The sequence below is a fragment of the Zophobas morio genome, unplaced genomic scaffold (assembly GCF_036711695.1).
Source record: "Zophobas morio isolate AGI-343-1 ecotype UQ-CSIRO unplaced genomic scaffold, CSIRO_AGI_Zmor_V1 ptg000009l, whole genome shotgun sequence".
NCBI lineage: Eukaryota > Metazoa > Arthropoda > Insecta > Coleoptera > Tenebrionidae > Zophobas > Zophobas morio.
Genome location: NW_026972114.1, coordinates 11,482,933 through 11,508,084, shown reverse-complemented (window position 1 = coordinate 11,508,084; position 25,152 = coordinate 11,482,933). Strand labels below are relative to the sequence as shown.

Below are 25,152 nucleotides of genomic sequence, written 5' to 3'. Positions count from 1 at the left end.
GTTTGAAAAAGCAAATCAAATCGATTAAGCATAAAAGAATAGAACAATACTGGGATTAGATAATAATAAACGATTTCTGACAACATCATATTGACGGCACTAAATAGTACACTTTAAATAACCCGCAACAATGAAGACTGACTAAAATGTCTACGCATTTCAAGATCAATGTTGGTACTTTTACTTTGAAGATGATATCTATATGGAAAAGGGAACTTGTTGAGAGTATTCGCTCTTATAGCGTCGATAGACTTTCAGAAAGTTATATCTCCATTATGAACTTATAGGTATGAACCTATCCACATTTTTCTCTATACAAGACAAGAACAGTTTTTTTAAGTCTATCAACATATTTTTTTAATTTCTGTGAAATTTTTCATCACGTACATTTGAAAATCAATATCTCAATTATATACGAAAATTTCGGAACGTGGTTTTCTCCACTGTTTTTAGCATACAAAACTCTATATATCGTAAGCTGCCTTTCACTGTATCTCATTTCCAACAAAAAAAGTCCACAGTTTTTCGTAAGATTTATAGTTTTGTACGGTGAAAACAGTGGTGAAAACCGCGTTCCGAAATTTTTTTAAATAATTGAGATACTGATTTTTTGTTCTCTTTTTTCAAGTTGATAGTTTTGTAATTTTTAGTCTTTTTTTTTTGACAGACACATCACAACATCGACAGAAAGATACCATATCTATACTACTCGAACTAGAAACATCAAATTTGGATAGTAGGTTTCTTTTGTAATGTAAGCACCCACTAAGAAAGGAATTTGGGAAATTCCACCCCTAAGGGGATAAAATAGGGGATAAAATTTGTATGGCAGTCCCGTGAGTTTTGAAGTTAGACGGATTCACTGTCAGGGGGATGAACAATATTAATCCTACAGGGGGTGAAAATAAAGTGCCCTAAGTGCAAAATCCACGCAAGCGGAGCTGCGACTAACAGCTATTGTAGTAAATATATAAATATCTAAAAAAAATTGTCTCAGATTATTTAGACAGGTCTTCCCTGAAGTACAGTCCAGCAAATTCCGCTTCTTTGACAAACTGTAAAATTTAATTTTGCGAAAGTTTATTCGAACTCGCGCCTGTAGAGTTCCATTTGCTCAAAATCAACTCCTTAAAAAATTTAAATAATGTTTAATGTACAAGTCAAATACCTAGGCATATAATTTGACAACAATCAATCCAGTAGTTTCAGAAATTACCTGTTTAAAAAATATCAACACAGACAGACAGACAGACAACACACAGACGAAAAACCTATTTTTTCATTCTCTAAGGGTCATGAAACGTCAAAAAAACATGAAATTGGGCATTTGGCAGATGCACCCTATTAAAATACTTACTTAGCTTACACTCTGGTAGTAAAAATGGAGATAAGCATATTTGAAAATTGTTATTAATTTTCTTATAACACTGTATATTAAAATTGCATTTTATGAGTACTACAAAAAAGCGAATACCTGTCTATTCATTAAATGTTGAACACAGATATTAAAAATATATACATAATTGCAAATTTTCTTGATCTGAATTTTTAAAAAAATCAAAAAACTGGAATAAATTCGCAAAGTGGCATCGGAATTCAAAAATAAAATATTTCAAAATAGGTAGGGTGTTCTATTAAAAAAAGTGTATTGAATCGTCCTGTAAATATAGAGCGTTTAAATGTATTGATTTCCAACGTACATGTTCATAAGTAATATAATACACCTGAGACTGATAATAATTTCTGTTTTGATATATATTTTACCTTGAAGTTATTTTGATTATTCCCTTGTTTTGAGACATTATGTATAATAAAATGAAAATCACCAAGATACATTCATATTATAATATGAAATTGATTCCACATTAGAAAACTAGAATACTCAGCAATTAACTATAACGTAGGAACCTTTTTGATCACTCAATGCGCTATAATAATATAACGTTGATCCCCACCAGACCGAAAACACACAAAACATTTGCCGACGCGTTTCGCCAACCACCTTGGCATTACCTAGACAAGCTAAAAGTTAGTTTAGTTTAGTTTGCTTTATGTGTTTTCGATGTTGTGGGGATAAACGTTATAATAATTATTATAAAGTACTTTTGCATAGAAGTCGTCTACGAGAGTTTCTCCTGTTAATTTAATAAAAAAAAAGGAATTATCAAGATAGTTATCCCTATGACATTTTTACTCACCACACGCAAAAGCCGATAAAGTAAGCAGTTCTTTAGAAAATATACGGCGTGGTTGAAAGGCAGGAGATGAATTTCATCGATATTTACCTGCCATTTTCGTGCTCGTACCACTCAACATAAGAGATTTTTTACAAGTTATCACAACAGAAAATGTCTAGTGCATCCTGCACAAATAAATATTCCGAGATTCCACTAAAACTTGATAAACTCTTCAGACCCAAAGCCTGAACTCGTCGTATACAGACTCTGCGACCAGAACATTACCAGCGCACAATTTGCAGACAAAGCCAAAAATTATCATGCACAGAATTGTCCCAGGAATTAACATATTTGCGTTAATTTAAATTCAGCAGATTCGTTTTGTGCTTCATTACTACCGTCACACGGTAACATCACGTCCCAAAATGGATATGTGACAAGATATTTTTACCACTGTCGTCATAAATAAATTTCTCTGATCGAATTTTGTTATTTTTCGCATTTCCTTCGGAAACTTTGCGCAAGAATCCACGGGTCTAAAATAACATACGCCTCCGTTTCCTTACATTCCTGTTTAACTGCATTCAACAAAAGCGAAATATCTCAACTACCTCTCAACTCGATCACTATCAGCACTAAAGCTGTTGGAAAAGTTCTCCACATTGTACGAAGTTTCGAACAAAGTACGCCAAGTTTTAAAGTTTAACTTCTTTGTTTATAACACATCAGACATCAGCGATACGTTTTTTTTTGGAGCAATTTGTAACCGTAAAAAGAATCATGGACGACTTTTCTTGGCTTCTCGGGTGAGACCGTTGTTTGTGTGTCCGTGGCGTGTCGTGAATTTTTGCCGCAAGGAGACAGCAGAGGGTGCAACTTAGCAAATAATAAGCACTGTTTTTTTATATAATTTTGTAGGTTACTCATTTTGATTTTGACTTTTCTGTCTGTTATACCTATTTCACTGCATTTTTGTGAAGTTTCTTATTTTCTCTAAAATTGAAAACACACATAAATAGAAACGGTGTTTTAAAACTGCATCAAGATTTCTAAAACATTTTTTGAGACGCTTTTAGTAGTATAGATATGTATGTTCTGGACCACTTTAGGCACGCAAGGCGTGTCAGGCACGGGGCGTGGCCTCGGTCGGGGGCGTGTTTTTTGTTGGTGGGGGTCAAAAAAAGTGGGGATTTGTCGTAAGTGGGAGGTAAAGTGGGTGTAGTTTATGATTTTTGGTGGGGAATAATCGTGTTTGATTGGTAAAGTGGGTGTATTTTAGTGTTTTGGTGGGGTTTTGTGGGCGTTTTCTATGTGTTCTAGTTTCTGGTTCGTCTGTTTTTTCTTTAAGGCACGCCTCCTCTGCGGTGGTGGGGGGTCGTCGCGCATTAAGGCACGCTCGATTAAGGCACGGAGGAAGAAAAAAGAGATAGAAAATAAGAGTGATATAGCATTTATTTAACTTTTATTACTGTAAAACGAAACAAAAATTAAGATAAAAAGAAAAAAGATAGAGATACTTATAACTTTTATTTAAATGAGTAGTCTTTATAATAATATTTAAATACTAGTAATTACACCACATGTACTAGTCGTCGATATTTCTTCGTGAAATAGTATTCATGATGAATGTTGAAAATTTTCTTGTGATGTACGGAGATCAAATCTTACACGAACACAAAGAAGAATTTCTTCGTTTTCAAGAAATGAAGTTGTCCAAGTATGGATGGCACGATAGTCATTGTCCTTGGTCGAGTAATGAAGTCACAGACGGACCGGATACATGTGGTTGTGTTGATAGAACTATATCTGAAATGAAAATAAAAAAATTAATATGTTTATATTTAAGAATATTTAAGAAAATATAATAATTTTATAGTTAGGTAGACACAGAAATTAATAAATAATAGTATATTACTCACATTGTTTTTTTTCCTCTCTACAAACCTAGAAAAGGTTTTTGTGAGTAGAAATTTAATACTCCTGAATTGGGATCAACAGTCTCGTCTTCTTCTTCGTCTTCGCTCTCATCATCATCATCATCTTCATCATCAATTGTGGTCACTTGACTTGATGGTGACGGTGCTAACATTTCTATAGTGTTTACTGTTGGTAAAACTACCGTTGATTTTTGTACAGATGATGATGAGGGTTGCTGTTGTTGTTGTTGTTGTTGTGGTTGTGGTGGTGGAACTGTTGTTGTTAATTGTTCGATAAGCGATATTTTATCGAATTCTGCTTTCAAGATGACTTCCAGCATATAACTTTGTCCTTTTGTTCCTCTATTTAATAATAGATATTTTCCGCTGCCTAGTTCTGCAACTTGCCTGTCCGTTAGTGAATTATAACGTTCCGGAAGGTAGAGTTTGTTGCTGTTGTCTAATTCCACCATCAACCTATCACCAAACTTTGTCGTGTGTCGTTTCATATCAGTCATCAAATATGGTTTGTCTTTCTCCATAGTGGATAAATTTAACCATGCGAAGGCACCCAGGAGATTAAATTTTTCGAGAATGTTGGACGTTTTCGACTTACTTTTTGTTTTTTTCGTAATTGAAGTAATCCTTTTCTTATTTTGTTGTTGTTGTTGGCGGTTGGAAGATTCCATGTTTGATAAAAAAAATCACACACTAAACAATCACAAACTTCTTGGATGTACACTTGTTAACTTATTCACAATGAATTGATTTTTTAAATAAATCAGTCAGCTTAAATATTAATTTCGAAGCCCCCTCTTCTGTAATATCAGACTATTTTTCTGAAAATAACTAAAAATTGGGTTATTCAATAACCAATCCGCTGTCGATCACGCGTTGAACTAAATACTTATTTCATATTAAAACACGTGTTCTTAATTTAATTGTTCTGATGAACTTTTGTTTAATAGCAAACACGCGTTGTTCTTATATATTTTTAGAATTATACAGTATTTTTCTAATAAGAAATCCGGGTGATCACGTCGCTCTCAATTTAATTTTATAGATAAAAGATTTGATGCATGTACAATCACGCGTTCTTATTTAAATTTTTTGGAATATTACTTTATTTTTGTTCGATGCATACAAACAATCATGTCCGGGTGATCACGTCGCTCTCAATTTAATTTTATAGATAAAAGATTTGATGCATACAAACAATCACGCGTTCTTATTTTAATTTTTTGGAATATTACTTTATTTTTGTTCGATGCATACAAACAATCACGCGTTCTTATTTTAATTTTTTGGAATATTACTTTATTTTTGTTCTAAAAAAAAAGGAGGGAACGGGTGCTCTCGTTTCCTGGAAGGAGGATCTTATTGAGATCGTTAAAAACAAAGAAATGAGAACATAAATTTCGTATAAATTGTGATCGTTGTCAACACTTTACCAGTTTGGTTACTAGTTTTGTTACAAAACGTAGTGTTGTGTGAATTTATTCAACATGAAGCAAGTGATTATCGACATGCAGGGGTTTAAAAGAGATTCACAGTTTATCCCTAAAGAAGTAGTAGTGTTGTTTAACGAAGATGAATACTTTCGTTTTCTAATTCGTCCACCGTGTGAATTTTGTGAATTAACCAGAAAACAACAAAATAATGTGAAGTGGTTAACAGAAAATTTCCACGATCTTGAGTGGATGGATGGTACAGTGACTTATAAAAGTGTGCAGAGTTTTATATTAGCAAATGTGAGTAAAAATACAATTGTATACGTAAAAGGACTTGAAAAGAGTCGATGGGTTGAAGAGTTCTTAAAGGACGAAGTGTGTGTTGAAACCATAGACGATAACATAACACTTAAAAAACTAAAAGAGAAATTTCCAAATGTAAAGCGTTGTGCAGGACACTCACTGACTTGTGCTCTCGAAAACGTATTTTTAATAAGAAATTATTTAAAATATGATTGTGAGTAACCGTTTTTTTTTCTCTCTTTTTTTTTGTATATATAAAGACTGAAGAAAGTGTAATATACGATTAGTTGTTTAACTGAATAGTGATAACACAACATATTTATCATAATGCATCTGTGTGAAACTTGTGGAAAAACTTTCGCTCGCACAAGTGAACTAAATAGACATAGACTAACGATTCATTCAAAATCTAAACAAAGTTCATGTGGTCTGTGCGGTAAGACAATGCGTAAAGACAATCTCAACCAACATATGAAAACTCATCGTTCGCAGTCCAGGAAAGAAAAAAGACACCTTTGTGAGTTTTGTGGAACTGGGTTTTCGCTTAAGACAGAATTAGAGCAACATCAGCGTCGAACTCACAATAATTTAGGTAAGATTAGTTTTTTCTATCTCATGTTTAGTTTTTTTTTACTTTTTTCTAAATTAAAATTATAATATTCAAAAAGAATCAACTTTGCTAATAATTTTTAAAGAATCTTTTTATTTTATTTTCTTCTTACTTACCTAACATTTATTTTGTATATTTCAGATGGTTCGAAAAAAAGCAATCGCCACGGTCAAGCGTCGACAGTCCGCAAACAAGTTAAAGTATCTCTAAGAAGGTGCGATGTTTGTTTCATCGAAGTTCCATCGAATAAATGGCAGTACCACGTTCGCACTGTGTCGCATAAAATGAAATCTTCAACACCTTGTTCGGATCAACTCAAGGTAGTGAAGAGTAGTTTTAAGGGTAGGATAGAAACATTCATATTAGAGAATAGAAATCAAAGTTGTTTAAACCCAGCTGAATTTTTAGATTTAGTTGAAGAAACTGTTACACCAGAATTACATAAACAGTTAGTGAAACATTCAGCTTTTAAATTTAATTTAGAATTGTTTGGTGAATATGTAAAAACATCCGAAAGTCAGGATGATCAATTTTCAATCAAGTCTTTTCAAACAAAAATGAACACAGTTTTGAATTTATCTCAGGTACAACCTGCTTTTCAGTTAATGAAAAATCAAATTATAAGCAAAATGGATGAATTTCAAGAGAGAGATAGTGGATGGACTTTGATTATAATTCATCATGTAGAAATTAATATTAATCAATATAAACCACTTAGAGGTTCAACTTATATACCACTTCCTAAAAAAATAAAAAATAGGAAAGCTTGTGTAAATGTGAAAAATGAGGATATGTATTGTTTCAAGTGGGCGATGATATCTGCTTTATGTCCAGTTGAAAAACATTCAGACAGAATGTCTTCTTATTCGATAGTAGATATTAATGCAAACATTATTACATTAGAAAACAATAAAAACATTAATTTTGGAGAGTTAAATTTTCCTTTGAAACTTGATGATGTGTCAGTTTTTGAAGAATTGAATGATGACGTAAGCGTTAATGTATTTGGGGTTAATGAAAAAGGTTTAATAGTTGGACCGTTTCATTGTACAAAGTTAGAGAAACATTTTCATATAAATCTTTTGTTTCTGCAGAATGAAGAAAAAAGTCATTATGTGTGGATTAAAAGTATTTCTAGACTTATAAGAAATCAGTTAACACAAAACTGCAAACAAATATATATATGTAATTATTGTTTATTACATTTTTCATCACTCGAACGATTCAATCAACATAAGAATGAATGTAATAAAATCATAACAATTTTACCTAGTCCTGGCACGGAATACGTTGGATATGATTCTTTTAAAAAAGAACTTCATACACCTTTTACAATATATGCAGATTTTGAATGTCTTTTACAAAATGTAGATACTTCCAAATTTTCACAGTGCAACTCAATTTACTAAAAACATGGTAGCGATTCAATTAAATCGTGATATGACCCTTTATGATAAACCGATATATTTAGGTTTTGTTGTATTAGAACTCTCCAAATGGCTCATGTACGATTTCCATTACAATTTCATAAAACCAAAATATGGAGAAAATCTACTATTGAATTATATGGACACGGATTCATTCATTTATACCATACAAACAGACGATTTTTACTATGATATAAAAAATGATGTCGCTGCTCATTTTGATACTTCAGAATATCCTTCCAATAATATATACAACATTCCACTTATGAATAAAAAAAAAGTGGGATACATGAAAGACGAAAACAACGGAAAAATCATGAAAGAATTTATAGGTCTGCGATCTAAAATGTATTCGATAGATATAGTTAATGGTAAATCCATTAAGAAGGCTAAGGGTGTAAAAAAAACAGTAGTAGATGCATTAGGATTAGATAGTTATAGAGATTGTTTATATAAGAAAAAAATATTTTACGGTAGTATGTTAGTATTTAGATCTCAAATACACAATATTTATACACAGAATGTTAATAAAGTAGCTTTAAGCTATTTAGATGATAAGAGATTTATTAGGGATGACGGTATTTCTACCTATGCTTGGGGACATTATAAAATTGAAGATGTAAATATGTAAAAAAAATAAATAAAACAATTTAAAAAAATATTTGTATATCTTTTATTTATTAGTTTTAAGTAAAAAACAATAGATTTTTTACGACACCACTGTTCTTGTGACTCCACTTAATGGTTCATATTCAACTATTCGATCATGCAATAGTAAACAAAATGCTGAAGTGTTGTCTCCTATCCCATCAACAGCAGTTTCAAATTCAATCATCACATCAACAGGTCCACTTTTCGTCGATTCATTTTGATGTGAACAATCGACAACAACCATGGGTGCTACAGTTTGAAAATTATTTATATCGAGTAGTGGATATGATCGATAACCATAATAAGATTCTACAAATCTTGCATACATTTCATATAACACTCCAATACGGTTTTGATCAAATGAAAGATTTAGTCTATCATAAGGATATATTTCAGAGTTTAAGTGTACTTGAAGATTGGTAAGTTTGCAGTGATCAAAGTGACTAGGATTTTTTTGTGTGTTGTTTAATTTGTCTGATTGTAAAGCAAAAATAATATATCGAGGCTTCTCCAATTGAGTAGTTGTTTTCACTCGCCAAATATTATGTGTGGATTTAGGTATGTTCGGATATTCATATAGATCCCAACATCGAAAACCCATTTTTAGAGATCTACCACTTTGAATTGTTTGGTACAGTTTAAGACGTTCAGCATCGTTTAATACAACATGAGGAACTTTCCATGTGATTTTGTCGATGATGAGATTCCAACGATCATTATTCGTTATATATACGCTATTATTGTTTGTTCTCGCTCTTGTTAAAATTAATTCATGTTTAGCGTTTGAAATTATTTTATTGTAATCTTCAGCAAATCCTAAGAGCATTTTTAAAGGCACACAAAAATTAAATTCTTTTCTTCCTAATCTAATAAATCCATTGTCTTCTAATCTCCATCCTGCATTACGTAATCTGTTACTTCCGTTGCGATCCAACGAAATATAGTTTTTTAATGATGTGGTGATTCCTACATTTCGAGAATGTTCAATTTCTTCACCATTTAATGTGTAACGAATGTCATCAAACATAAAAGCCACACAGTTGTTAACAAATTGGTAAGCATTATTAGGTGGGAAAGTACCATCATCCTTTGCTAAGGTACCTTCAATATAGATGAAACTTTCGGATGGAAGCAAAATTAAATCTTGATTTTGAACAGAAATTCGAATCGTATCACTGGAATTATACGATTCTGTATAGGGTAAATAAGTGTGATATTCTTTTTTTATTATTGATTCATCGAAACGAGGTAAATCAGTTATGTCTAACAAATGACTCATTGTTTGGAGTTAATCCTAATGATTTTAAAAACTGTTTATTTTCTTTAGTTATGGAGTGTTTAGAAGAATTTGATGTTCTTCTTTTGAAGGTAGCAACAGAACTATTCTTTTTAACGAATGTTCTAGGTTTTTTACTTACTCTAACGTGATGATTAAATATTAACATCACAAAATAATTATAATAAATTTAGTGTTAATGTTATTCTACTACTGTTAGATGTTCTCCGTTTGATCTTCAGAGAAAAATTGATAATAATTTAAAACGTATTCATATTTTATATCTGATGTTAATCGCTTGGTCTTAAATGTAATCTTATGGTAATTGTTTCTCTACGAAAATCAATTAAATTTCCATCTTGATCTACTAAATTAATAACAACTGAACCTATTGAACTGGTGTTTACAGGTAGATAAATGATATTTCTTGGAACTTCGTTGATTTTATATCCTGGTAAAACATCAGGTGAAAATTCATGAATCGTATGCACAGGTTTATTATTAACGTATGATCCTGTTGTTATATTACACTCAACACGGATAGAATTAATTTTATTAATGTTAACAGGTAAGTCAGATTCAGTATTTTTATTTGGTTGTATCTCACGATCACTAAATCCTAATAGTTTTCCGATTGTTCGCTCTCTGTTGAAGTAAACCATATGTGTTGATTTAATTTGAATCTTGAGGGTGTTAGTGTTAGCAATAATACTAACTTTAGGTGATGTTTTTGAATGTTTTAAATAAGTTGTGATGAAGTTAGCGATATCATCAATTTCATATGATCCTTCAGGTATTTCAACTGTTTCATCACCAATATGAAACAAGTTGTTCGTTGTATTAACATTCGGTATAGAATTATATGTAAATAAACTAACTAAACCACATTCATAAGCAGAAGATAATTCTATAGGAGGAAAATAATTTCCGTATAAAGTAGATTCATTTCCAGAAAAATTGAGGATTCTAGACATGTTAATGGTTGTATGAAAACTAAGGGATTAATATTGAACTCTTTATTTATATACACTTATCAAATAAAAACTTTAAACATAGGTGTCCACAAATTACAGAATCATATGTTTGGTGTCTAGTATAATTGTATTTGATATTTTTTCCTAAATAATTTACAATTTCTTGAGGTGGTCGTAGGTTACCGTAGCTATCGAAATATTCAATTTGTTTACCCTTTTTATAATATGCTACCCAGTGAGTACCTAATCCATCTGATCTATCTAAATTTACAATTCCACATTCTATTTGACGAGGTGTTGTTGGTAATTTATCTAACATAAATACACCTCTAAAATTAGGTATGTATTTTGCAAATTTATACAAATCGAGTTCGTTAAGTGGTCTTACTGGTAGCATATTTAAAAGTTTTTTGGTTTTAAATAAAGACCGAGTCCTTTTCGATATGGTTTGATAAATAATCCTTTTCCCATTGCAATCGCTTCCATCTGTTTGTTATGTCGCTGACTTTCAGATAATTGTTTTCGAGCATCTTTTGCTGCATTAATAGCTTTTGCAACTCCTGCCGCTCCGCCAGATAATGCACCAACTGCGGATAAACCCGCAAATAGTGGTAGTAAGAATGGAAGTACACCACCTACTTTCGGAACAGGAATAACCCGTGTTGGATTAAACTGGAGTTGTTTTCCTCTTGTATCATGTTTAGCTGCTGCTAAGGCTATTTTAATAGCGCTTTGTATGTTCTTTGGTTTTTTAGATTTGATAGCAGCACGAGACTTCGATATTAAATTATTTAAAACATTTTTCTTTTTCTTTTTTATTATATTTCTCTTTGATTTGATTCCCATTCCTAGCTTTGCTTTTGCTTTCATAGCATTCGTTATAAACCACGCACTTATTCGTTCTCCTAGTTTTGAGTCTTTCGCTTTGACTCTCTGCCAAGCTTTTTCAGCGAGTCGAAGATCAGCTTGATTTCTTACTGATGTATCTTTTGACTTGGAATAAAGAATATCGTGTTCTTTACAAGCACGATCTGTAGGATTTATACCAGCATCTCCTCTAGCTAGACGTGTTTTTAATTTAGTACCAGGTCCGCAATATTGATATCCAGGCACGTGTAATTCAAACGGTAATTTATTAATTAAAGTATTAAGCAAACCTCCACCTCGAACAGTTGAATTGTTATTAAGACGAAATTTTCTGTGTTCAATCATTTTATAAGGTTGTTCCTTTACAGATAATTTTTGATATACTGATTATATTTAAATTAATTCTCATATATATTTTTAACAGTTGTCAAAATGCGTTTGATTCGTCAAGACGATAAATTAACAATACAGAATGTTGATATAATTGATACTAATGTGACACAATATCATAAACACAGTAAATTGTTACCTAACAATATACGAGCAATAATTGTAGGATCATCTAACTGCGGTAAAACAAATGTAATTATAGCGTTAATAAAACATCCTAATGGTTTAAAATTTGAAAATGTTTACGTTTATTCTAAATCTTTATATCAACCTAAATATGAATATCTTAAAAATTTACTTTCTGATATAAAAGGTATAGGATATTTTACTTTTTCAGAAAACAGTACAGTAATACCACCCAACGAAGCTAAACAAAATTCATTATTTATATTTGATGATGTTGCTTGCGAGAAACAAAACCATATAAGATCATACTTTTGTAGAGGTCGTCACAAAGAGATTGATAGTTTTTATTTAGGACAAACATATAGTCACATACCAAAACAATTGATACGTGATAATACAAATTTATTAATTCTTTTTAAACAAGACACCTTGAATTTAAAACATATATATGATGATCATGTTAATACAGACATGAAATTTGAACAGTTTCATAAAATATGTTCCGAATGTTGGAAAGACAAATATCAGTTTTTAGTTATTAACAAAGATTGTTCGATGGAAGATGGGCGTTATCGAAAAGGATTTGATGTCTTTATTTTATTATAAATAGATCTAACAATTATTTCTAGCTTCATTGTATTTCTGATCATTAAACTGTTCTTATGTGATCTGCAGCTGTTTGTTACTGTTCATAAGCTGTTCTAAGCTGTTCATAAGCTGTTCTAAGCTGTTCATAAGCTGTTCATAAGCTGTTCAGAAGCTGTTCATAAGCTGTTCAGAAGCTGTTCAAAATGAACGAAAAAGTGATTAAAGATATTATAAAGACAAGAAATATAATTCGTAAAAAATATGAAACGCTAAAATCGGGTAGACAGGAAAACGCATCTCATTTTGAACAACTCTTTCAACCAATTACAGTTCCATTAAATAAATTAGTGGAAGCAAACGAAAAAAATCAGCCTAGCATTATACCTAAAATAAAAAGACAAAAAACACCTTCACCCACACCCATACAAGGAATAAATGTAACTTCATTAATAAAAAGGAAAAAAAAGAAGAGGAAAAAACATACATCAGAAGATGAAACTTTTGAAAGGACGAGCACACCCTTAGCAAGCGCAAGTACCATTCAATCGTTTCCACTGGAGTTTGATCAATCTGCGGAAGAAGTATCAGACATTATTACCCGATCAGATCTTGATTTGTTAACTAATTTAGAAGAACAAGAACAACAACAACAACAACCGTCAGAAATTTCATATTTAGGATTAACAGATAAATTTATACATTCGTTAAACATAGATCAAACCGATTTGGATAATAAGTATGGACCTTATTTTAGTACTATCGATAATGTTTGGAAAATTGGTAACTCTTCTTTTTCAATGAATAGAGAAAACCTTTTCATAAATGATAAGGTTTATGATCTAACACCTGGTCTAAAAAATTTAGTTTTTTTAAAAAAACCTGATGTTAAACAATGTAGTAAAGATGATATTTCGGAATATTTAGAAATAGTTGAAGATTGTAATTTGTTACATCGCAATTATGACAAAACACAGCAAGTTGCTGGAAACAAAAGTTATAAGTATAATATTATTAAAAAGCTTTTACAAGGATCACATAAACAACCTCCTATAGGATCGGGATTAATGCAACTTTCAACAAATAAAACAGACTATGTTTACTGGGACGATCCTAATGAGCTAGTTGACAGACTTAGACTTTTATTAGCATCACAGCAAGCTGAACATAATAATCATAATAATGAAATTATTTCAATTTTGGAAGAATTAAGAGAAGCTAAAATTATTATATAAATAATACGTAACTTTTATGTTTTTAAATTTTTATTTTATATACACCTTTATTAATTTCGTACAATTTAATCTGATATTGTAAGTCAGTTAGATTTGAGAAAAATAAATGTAATTTACGTTGAAGTAATCGATGTAATACAATATTTTTATTCTTCGTTATTTTGGTTTCCATTAGTCTTCCGACACCTTCAAATTTAGTTGATTTACAGATAGATGTTTTCTTATTGATATGCTAAAAAAAAAAAAAAATTTTTTAATATTTTTTAATCACATCTGAAGATGGTTTCTTACCCTTACGAAAATATGATGCTAAATAAAAATTCGATAAATAAGTTTATATTTATAACAGTATACCCAATAGAGGGGGTAAGGTGTTAGATAAAAAGAGATATTTAAACAACAAAATTTGTTTTTGTTTAGTATTATCGTCATGGTTATTGATAAATTCGGACGTTCTTCTTCCTCTTCTCGTAAAAAACAAAGTTTACAAACTCCTGGTTTTATTTTAACTGAAAAGGGTGACTTTGATATAAATCATAAACGGATATGTAATTTACGTAAACCCTCAGATATTAACGATGCAGTGAATAAATTTTATGTTGATGAGAAAATTAATCAAAATTTTAATTCTATTAAAAGTGAAATGAGACAGAAAATTTTACATTCAGCTGAAGGATTAAGAAAGTTAGCAAAACGAGTCAATGAACTAAATGATGCATTAAGTTCGTTACAAAAAGAGTTTAATAAACTAAATAATTTCACATCAGAAAAACTAAATAAATCTGTTATAATTGCTTTACCACAAAATCAACAGTCAATAGTTAACAATAGCCAGTTATCAAATGAAAATACTAGTACAAACACCACATCTACAGTTACAAATTCAACGCATAAGAAAATGAGAATAGAATGAGTAAAGTACAATTGGTTAATGAATTACATAAACCTACACGTAGAAACTTTAAACGACGTTCAGTTATTTTAAAAGGTATTAATGATCTTTGGCAAGCAGATTTGGTTGAAATGGGTGAATATTCATCTGATAATAATGGATATCGATATTTATTAACAGTTATTGACGCATTTTCAAAATTTGCTTGGGCTTTGCCGGTTAAAACTAAGACAGGTTCAGAAGTGACTAAGACAATGGAACAAATTTTAATTAAACAATCTCCTAAGCATTTACAAACAGATAATGGAAAAGAATTTTATAACACACATTTTCAAAATCTAATGAAAAAATATAATATCAACCATTATTCAACGTACACCTCTTTAAAAGCTTCTATCGTTGAACGATTCAATAGAACGCTAAAAGGTTGGATGTGGAAGCAATTTAGTTTAAATGGAACTTATAAATGGATTAATACTATTCAAGAACTTGTCAACAAATACAACAATACGATTCATAGGACTATTAAAATGCGACCGCGTGATGTAAATTTCATCAACGAAGAGAGATTGTTAAAAACTGTTTATAACAAAATTAAAATATTTCCGTTGCCTAAATTTAGTGTTGGAGATAAAGTACGTATAAGCAAATATAAGCATCTTTTTGAAAAAGGATATACACCAAATTGGACAACAGAAATTTTTATCATTAAAAACATTAAAAATACTACGAATAAGAAGACATTCTGTCTGAATGTTTTTCAACTGGACATAAAGCAGATATCATCGCCCACTTGAAACAATACATATCCTCATTTTTCACATTTACACAAGCTTTCCTATTTTTTATTTTTTTAGGAAGTGGTATATAAGTTGAACCTCTAAGTGGTTTATATTGATTAATATTAATTTCTACATGATGAATTATAATCAAAGTCCATCCACTATCTCTCTCTTGAAATTCATCCATTTTGCTTATAATTTGATTTTTCATTAACTGAAAAGCAGGTTGTACCTGAGATAAATTCAAAACTGTGTTCATTTTTGTTTGAAAAGACTTGATTGAAAATTGATCATCCTGACTTTCGGATGTTTTTACATATTCACCAAACAATTCTAAATTAAATTTAAAAGCTGAATGTTTCACTAACTGTTTATGTAATTCTGGTGTAACAGTTTCTTCAACTAAATCTAAAAATTCAGCTGGGTTTAAACAACTTTGATTTCTATTCTCTAATATGAATGTTTCTATCCTACCCTTAAAACTACTCTTCACTACCTTGAGTTGATCCGAACAAGGTGTTGAAGATTTCATTTTATGCGACACAGTGCGAACGTGGTACTGCCATTTATTCGATGGAACTTCGATGAAACAAACATCGCACCTTCTTAGAGATACTTTAACTTGTTTGCGGACTGTCGACGCTTGACCGTGGCGATTGCTTTTTTTCGAACCATCTGAAATATACAAAATAAATGTTAGGTAAGTAAGAAGAAAATAAAATAAAAAGATTCTTTAAAAATTATTAGCAAAGTTGATTCTTTTTGAATATTATAATTTTAATTTAGAAAAAAGTAAAAAAAAAACTAAACATGAGATAGAAAAAACTAATCTTACCTAAATTATTGTGAGTTCGACGCTGATGTTGCTCTAATTCTGTCTTAAGCGAAAACCCAGTTCCACAAAACTCACAAAGGTGTCTTTTTTCTTTCCTGGACTGCGAACGATGAGTTTTCATATGTTGGTTGAGATTGTCTTTACGCATTGTCTTACCGCACAGACCACATGAACTTTGTTTAGATTTTGAATGAATCGTTAGTCTATGTCTATTTAGTTCACTTGTGCGAGCGAAAGTTTTTCCACAAGTTTCACACAGATGCATTATGATAAATATGTTGTGTTATCACTATTCAGTTAAACAACTAATCGTATATTACACTTTCTTCAGTCTTTATATATACAAAAAAAAAGAGAGAAAAAAAAACGGTTACTCACAATCATATTTTAAATAATTTCTTATTAAAAATACGTTTTCGAGAGCACAAGTCAGTGAGTGTCCTGCACAACGCTTTACATTTGGAAATTTCTCTTTTAGTTTTTTAAGTGTTATGTTATCGTCTATGGTTTCAACACACACTTCGTCCTTTAAGAACTCTTCAACCCATCGACTCTTTTCAAGTCCTTTTACGTATACAATTGTATTTTTACTCACATTTGCTAATATAAAACTCTGCACACTTTTATAAGTCACTGTACCATCCATCCACTCAAGATCGTGGAAATTTTCTGTTAACCACTTCACATTATTTTGTTGTTTTCTGGTTAATTCACAAAATTCACACGGTGGACGAATTAGAAAACGAAAGTATTCATCTTCGTTAAACAACACTACTACTTCTTTAGGGATAAACTGTGAATCTCTTTTAAACCCCTGCATGTCGATAATCACTTGCTTCATGTTGAATAAATTCACACAACACTACGTTTTGTAACAAAACTAGTAACCAAACTGGTAAAGTGTTGACAACGATCACAATTTATACGAAATTTATGTTCTCATTTCTTTGTTTTTAACGATCTCAATAAGATCCTCCTTCCAGGAAACGAGAGCACCCGTTCCCTCCTTTTTTTTTTAGAACAAAAATAAAGTAATATTCCAAAAAATTAAAATAAGAACGCGTGATTGTTTGTATGCATCGAACAAAAATAAAGTAATATTCCAAAAAATTAAAATAAGAACGCGTGATTGTTTGTATGCATCAAATCTTTTATCTATAAAATTAAATTGAGAGCGACGTGATCACCCGGACATGATTGTTTGTATGCATCGAACAAAAATAAAGTAATATTCCAAAAAATTTAAATAAGAACGCGTGATTGTACATGCATCAAATCTTTTATCTATAAAATTAAATTGAGAGCGACGTGATCACCCGGATTTCTTATTAGAAAAATACTGTATAATTCTAAAAATATATAAGAACAACGCGTGTTTGCTATTAAACAAAAGTTCATCAGAACAATTAAATTAAGAACACGTGTTTTAATATGAAATAAGTATTTAGTTCAACGCGTGATCGACAGCGGATTGGTTATTGAATAACCCAATTTTTAGTTATTTTCAGAAAAATAGTCTGATATTACAGAAGAGGGGGCTTCGAAATTAATATTTAAGCTGACTGATTTATTTAAAAAATCAATTCATTGTGAATAAGTTAACAAGTGTACATCCAAGAAGTTTGTGATTGTTTAGTGTGTGATTTTTTTTATCAAACATGGAATCTTCCAACCGCCAACAACAACAACAAAATAAGAAAAGGATTACTTCAATTACGAAAAAAACAAAAAGTAAGTCGAAAACGTCCAACATTCTCGAAAAATTTAATCTCCTGGGTGCCTTCGCATGGTTAAATTTATCCACTATGGAGAAAGACAAACCATATTTGATGACTGATATGAAACGACACACGACAAAGTTTGGTGATAGGTTGATGGTGGAATTAGACAACAGCAACAAACTCTACCTTCCGGAACGTTATAATTCACTAACGGACAGGCAAGTTGCAGAACTAGGCAGCGGAAAATATCTATTATTAAATAGAGGAACAAAAGGACAAAGTTATATGCTGGAAGTCATCTTGAAAGCAGAATTCGATAAAATATCGCTTATCGAACAATTAACAACAACAGTTCCACCACCACAACCACAACAACAACAACAACAACAGCAACCCTCATCATCATCTGTACAAAAATCAACGGTAGTTTTACCAACAGTAAACACTATAGAAATGTTAGCACCGTCACCATCAAGTCAAGTGACCACAATTGATGATGAAGATGATGATGATGATGAGAGCGAAGACGAAGAAGAAGACGAGACTGTTGATCCCAATTCAGGAGTATTAAATTTCTACTCACAAAAACCTTTTCTAGGTTTGTAGAGAGGAAAAAAAACAATGTGAGTAATATACTATTATTTATTAATTTCTGTGTCTACCTAACTATAAAATTATTATATTTTCTTAAATATTCTTAAATATAAACATATTAATTTTTTTATTTTCATTTCAGATATAGTTCTATCAACACAACCACATGTATCCGGTCCGTCTGTGACTTCATTACTCGACCAAGGACAATGACTATCGTGCCATCCATACTTGGACAACTTCATTTCTTGAAAACGAAGAAATTCTTCTTTGTGTTCGTGTAAGATTTGATCTCCGTACATCACAAGAAAATTTTCAACATTCATCATGAATACTATTTCACGAAGAAATATCGACGACTAGTACATGTGGTGTAATTACTAGTATTTAAATATTATTATAAAGACTACTCATTTAAATAAAAGTTATAAGTATCTCTATCTTTTTTCTTTTTATCTTAATTTTTGTTTCGTTTTACAGTAATAAAAGTTAAATAAATGCTATATCACTCTTATTTTCTATCTCTTTTTTCTTCCTCCGTGCCTTAATGCGCGACGACCCCCCACCACCGCAGAGGAGGCGTGCCTTAAAGAAAAAACAGACGAACCAGAAACTAGAACACATAGAAAACGCCCACAAAACCCCACCAAAACACTAAAATACACCCACTTTACCAATCAAACACGATTATTCCCCACCAAAAATCATAAACTACACCCACTTTACCTCCCACTTACGACAAATCCCCACTTTTTTTGACCCCCACCAACAAAAAACACGCCCCCGACCGAGGCCACGCCCCGTGCCTGACACGCCTTGCGTGCCTAAAGTGGTCCAGAACATACATATCTATACTACTGCTTTTTGTATAGAAATATCTTTTTTTCGTGAAAATATGCCCAAAGGGTATGTTTAAGACAATCATAACTATATGAAATCAAAGTTACTTGTGAAGAAATGTTTGTATTTGTAAAGGTAAGACTTTTCTCACTGTTTTCAGTAATTAGTTCATAAATCCAATAAAATATAGCATTGATGAAACTCTCTTACTCAGGAATACGATTTCAATTATAATCTTAACCCTGCTTTAAAACATCAGGATCAAAAATTAGATATAAAGGCTGTTCCAACGATTTTTTGGTGAAAGGTTACGCATTCATCGACTGGTATTGCCAGAAATTATAATTACATAGTTTCCAATATACATCCACGCAAAGGTTTCATATGAAACTTTTTTTAAATGGAACATTCTATATATTTTCACAGATTTTGATCCTTTATGAAAAAAAAAAAAACAACAATATCAACGATTTCTGAATGAACAATTTTCAAAATATTTGCATTTTTAGGGAAAACAAATAGTCAAAAATTGGCAGCTTCACTATTTTTACAGGTTGAGGTAATTTTGTGCAAAAAACCTTTTAGTCACTTGACTGAACAAACATGCAAAAAATTGAACAAGATTACGATATAGGGTGATTGAATTTGCAAATTATCAATTTTTTCAAATTATTCAAATGGGACACCTGTTTTTCGAACTTGTTGCGAAATTCTTTTGATAGTAGGTTTATTATTTGGGTTTACTGGCCATAAACAAAAAAAAAATATATATCAGGATAAATCTCAAGAAATTTGGCATCAAAAGAAGTTTACTTAGAGATAAGCTAACAGAGGGTGACTCATTCGAAAAATATCGGAAAACTGACTATTTGTAAATTTAATAATCCAATTTAAATAAATCAAACACCCTTGAAATTTTATATAGTTTTCAAAACGAAGAAATTAAAGATTTTTGTGCAAAAATTCAGACCTCTTCTTTAAATATGGCAAAATTGAGAATTACTTAGAGATAAGCTAATAGAGGGTGACTCATTCGAAAAATATCGGAAAACTGACCATTTGTAAATTTAATAATCCTATTTAAATAAATCAAACACCCTTGAAATTTTATATAGTTTTCAAAATGAAGAAATTAAAGATTTTTGTGCAAAAATTCAGACCTCTTCTTTAAATATGGCAAAATTGAGAATTAAATATAAGCATTATTTCTATCAAACATTCTGAAAATTGTTGATGAAAAAATACTTTGTCTGGTACTACTTCCCTCTTTATTTTTATAGATTTTTAAATCGATTAATGCATATAACCAATCCAAAGGCAAGAAAATTTGAATTTTGACCAATAGTAAACGTTTTACACTGATTAAACGCAACCTTACGTTTAACCAGTGATTAAACAAAACCTTTCAATATTTAATCGCTGTAAAACTGATATTTTAAAAATCAGTTTTGACAATCTAATAAAAATTTAATTATGAATTGTGTTTCATGCATTAATCCTCCGAATCCCATTACAATTATTCATTTATTAGTCATTCAAACATGTTGCATAGGAAAATATCACATATTTTCTGGATAATCTTTTAATTTAATCGACTTGAATTAGAGTGTCAAAAAATTTGTTCAATAACTATAATAGGGAATCCGCAATCTTCTGTCTTATAAAAAACTACTAGAGAAAAATGGTCTAAGGTTACTTATACAAGACTTTCCAACTGGTTTTACTTTTTTTTATGATGATTTTACAAGGAAAAAATATACATAATTCCAGCTACGTTGTAAAAAAAGTGGTCCTTGCCCTTGAAGCATAATCCGACAAACCCCCTCTCTTTAAAAAAATATAAAATTTGATTTTGCAATTTTCGTTTTGTGATAACCTCTATAACCTAAAACCCAGCGGCATAAAGAACACCCCTGTAGACCTTGCACAGTGGGAGCGCAAAATCCAAGGGGACGCCACACAAGTACGGACGATGTAAAATATATCTAAAGCAGATAACCAACAAGAAAAAATGTCCTCTCAGCAATATTAACAAGCTTAACTTCAAATGTATATGTTTTTATATCGAAAGAATGTTATGTATAAATTTGCTTGATTTGAATGAGTTTGTCTCCTCAAAAAGAGGACCAAAATTATTAATTGAGCCACAATCGAACCAAATATTATGACGTCATCAACATAGATACAACAGCGCGAAAGAAAAAAAGAATGGGCCAAGTTTGGCATCGAACGGACTCGTACACCACAACTGTAGAAGTATATCATTATATAGCATTTAAATCATTTTAAAATAGACTTCTTTGAAATGACGCCATCAAATTATTGACGGGGAGTTACCCAAATTTTGGTTAGCGTTTTACTATCCACATGTTATTCCTATTACACATACAAAATTTGACAACAATCAGTCCAGTGGTTTCAGAGGTTATGTGTCTAACAAAAATTGACATCGATTAACTTACGCTCAGGAAGTAATAATATTTGGTAATCGTGGGATTAGAACCCACACGGAGTAAAGTCTGAGAATCCATCGGTGAACCCACTCGGCAAAAACGATATATAGTTTACGCAGAAAACATGAAAAATATTACAAAAAATTGTCAAGGCGGACTCATAAACTACGAATACAGAAAATGTTAATTCATAAAATTTAGACAACCTTTACTACGCCAATTCAGGAGAGGGTATTATCAAATTGCTGATGGAAGTGGTCTGAAAATTTTGGTTGGCGTTTTCCCGACCACACGATGTTCTGATGTTCTTAACATACGTATAAAATTTGACAACAATCCGTACGGTCTTTTTGGAGATTACCTGAGAATAAAAATCAGGAAACGTCGAGAAAACATGAAAGTAGCCAGTCACTCGATAACCCTATTGTAATACATATGTACTCGTTAAATTACGGATGGGAAGTAAAAAATCTCACGTCTTTCTCATTATCATCATCAATTTAATGCAACAGAATTAACTTTATAATAAATGAACAGCATCCCAAAAACTTTGTTTACACAAAAAATTAATTTTCTTTTAGTTTTCTCATTACAATAAAAAGCAAAATTGTTTGTTTGATTCGATAAGATTCGATACCTTACATCGATTCTGACATTCTGACATTTTTTTTACCTTTTTAAAACAAACATTATTAACTATCATATCAAAAATTAGATAAAAACAAATGCAGAGCTTCGCTTCGCTTTATCAGTTTTAATAAAATCTGTTCGATTTTCCTTGTAACTTTGTTTACCTATAGCACAATAGCAGCATAATGAATTTTGACCAACACGCATATGTAAAAGATCTATAAAACATCCGCCTTCTTTAAAAATGCATATTAATAACACTACTTTACAAATTTTAAAAATAACATTTCTTTATGGTTTTTAGCCAAATGAATTTTTTGAAAAATTTTTGAAAAATTCATTAATCAAAAAATTCCATCTAGTTTCCGAGAATAAAAAATGGTACAGTAACTATAAAAGAATTGATCTTTTTCTTTAGTTGCTGGGAGGGTGTTCTAACCACTAAACTCTGTGTCGTCGTGCTTAGCCCTCCTCACTCTCGCTGTTAGATTGTGCTTCCAAACAGTAATAGAAAAAATCATATAGACAAAAAAAAAACAGAATAAAAAGTTTTAATTAATATGGTATACAACCAAAATTGAGAGAGTTTGATGATTTTTTTTTCTCAGACGTGAATTTTTCTGAATACAAATTCAGATTTAAGATGGAAAATTCCTTCCAAATTGTCTAGATATAAAACCCTGTAAACTAGTATCATTTTTTTAACCACAATTCAAGTTTGATGACTAATATAAAAATAATTTAGTTTCAACAAACATTTTCAAAATTAAATACCAAAAAACAATACTTTCCGAATATTAATCATGTGTAATTTTATACTGTACCTACTGTCCTTTCCAAAAAATTTCTGGCAAATGATATTGACATAAAAGTCATACTTCCATTGCTTTTCATTGACCGATGAGAACCTGAGAATTTGCTCATTTTGTCCGAAATTTTTTGGAAACGACTGTACTAATTATAAAAAAAAGCTACCATGTTCTAGTTTAGATGACGTGGCTGAGCTTTTAAGTAAGTCATAGTAATGGGCAAAGCACTTATTAAAAAAATCCATGTAGTATATAAACATTTTTCAAATATCTTGAAAACATTGTTTTGACATTAGTCTCTAAAAATACTTAAACGCAATTTAGCTTAATAATGAATTATATTGCTGGGGAATGATACCACCAAATTAGTTACTATCTAGTTATTTGTGTTAGTCCATCCATCCCAAGGTTAAAAATCTTTTTTGAACTACCAAAACTTTAATCCGTTATTTTCAGCACATTTCCTGTGATCGGTATTAAAACAAAACTTGAGGTATGTGTTATCATTTAGTATACCTATTACTTAAATTCAAAATCAAGAGTGCTGAGATAAATAATGAATCATACAAGTTTCACGAGCATCCAATGTACAACAGAAGTTTTACTATCGGTTATTTGTTTTTGAATTAATTTCGGCTTTTGTATTAACTGTAAACAAAAAATTCTGTGTCTTCTTGAAAAAAGATGGTCTAAAGTCATTAAAACAGAACTTTCCAAAGTACATTGATAATGCTAAATGACAAGCAATTTTGCAACTTGAAACATATTTCCTAACACACATCTAATAAATTGTTGCGATGACGTCATTAGCCTTCTGGAGGGGACGAACATTTCAATCGTCGTTTTGTAATCATTGAATTAATGTTTGTAAAATTTCAAACGCTTTTACAATGTTATTTCCTTCCGAAGAGAATGTCTTTTTTTATTATTGTACATTTTTAACAAAATAAGAAGCTACTGAAGTAAGGTTACTTTTCGTTTTTAGAATATAGTTTTTCTTTCCGTTTAAAATATGTAAAAAAACTAGAATTTCCATTAAAAACAAATATCGATGAGGTCATTAAAAAATAAATGTCAAGGTTATTCCTGAAATGAAGTCTGTATAAAAAGTTCCTGAAATTTTTATCGAATTAATTTCAGACTTTAGGGACATACTGTATACGTTTTGCTTGGCAATAAAAATTCACAACAGTTATGTAAGTATGTGTTTTTGGCTTATCTTATGTCTTTAATTTTGTTACTTTATGTTGCTTAATACAACATGTGAATTTATTTAGTATCTTTCGTAATTATTTTCCTCTACGTAACATTAAGCTCTGGTTGAGAGGAAGCATTAAATTCTGTGAACATAATTGATTCTAGCGTTAGTAATTATATCACAATAGTGTCAATCACATTCATGGACGCACATCAATAAATTTAACGTTTGAAGAACAATTTGAATATTACTTCCACCAGATTTTAGTAGGATATTCACATGTCAGTTGTCCATCCGTCCGCACCAACAGACGGCTGCGCTAACTATTTTACAAGTGAAAAATTTTCTTTGAAAATTAAAATTACATTAGTAGACTAGTAGATACACAGGAACGACATCCCGCGGGTTCG

General features: G+C 30.9%; 1 protein-coding gene across 2 annotated transcripts in view; it reads right to left on the bottom strand.

The window, feature by feature from the left end:
* The window catches only part of LOC135125914 (methionine--tRNA ligase, mitochondrial), a 44,396-nt gene that overhangs the window by 2,033 nt on the left and 17,211 nt on the right, over positions 1-25,152 (bottom strand). Inside the window, exon 7 of one of the 2 annotated variants that reach the window (XM_064051685.1) lies at positions 3,835-3,983. The exons of the other annotated variant lie outside the window; for it this stretch is intronic. Within the exon in view, the coding sequence (XP_063907755.1) occupies positions 3,913-3,983 (71 nt within the window). The 3' untranslated portion in view covers positions 3,835-3,912. Of the gene's footprint in view, positions 1-3,834; positions 3,984-25,152 lie in introns of those variants that run through there. 2 annotated transcript variants of the gene reach the window in all.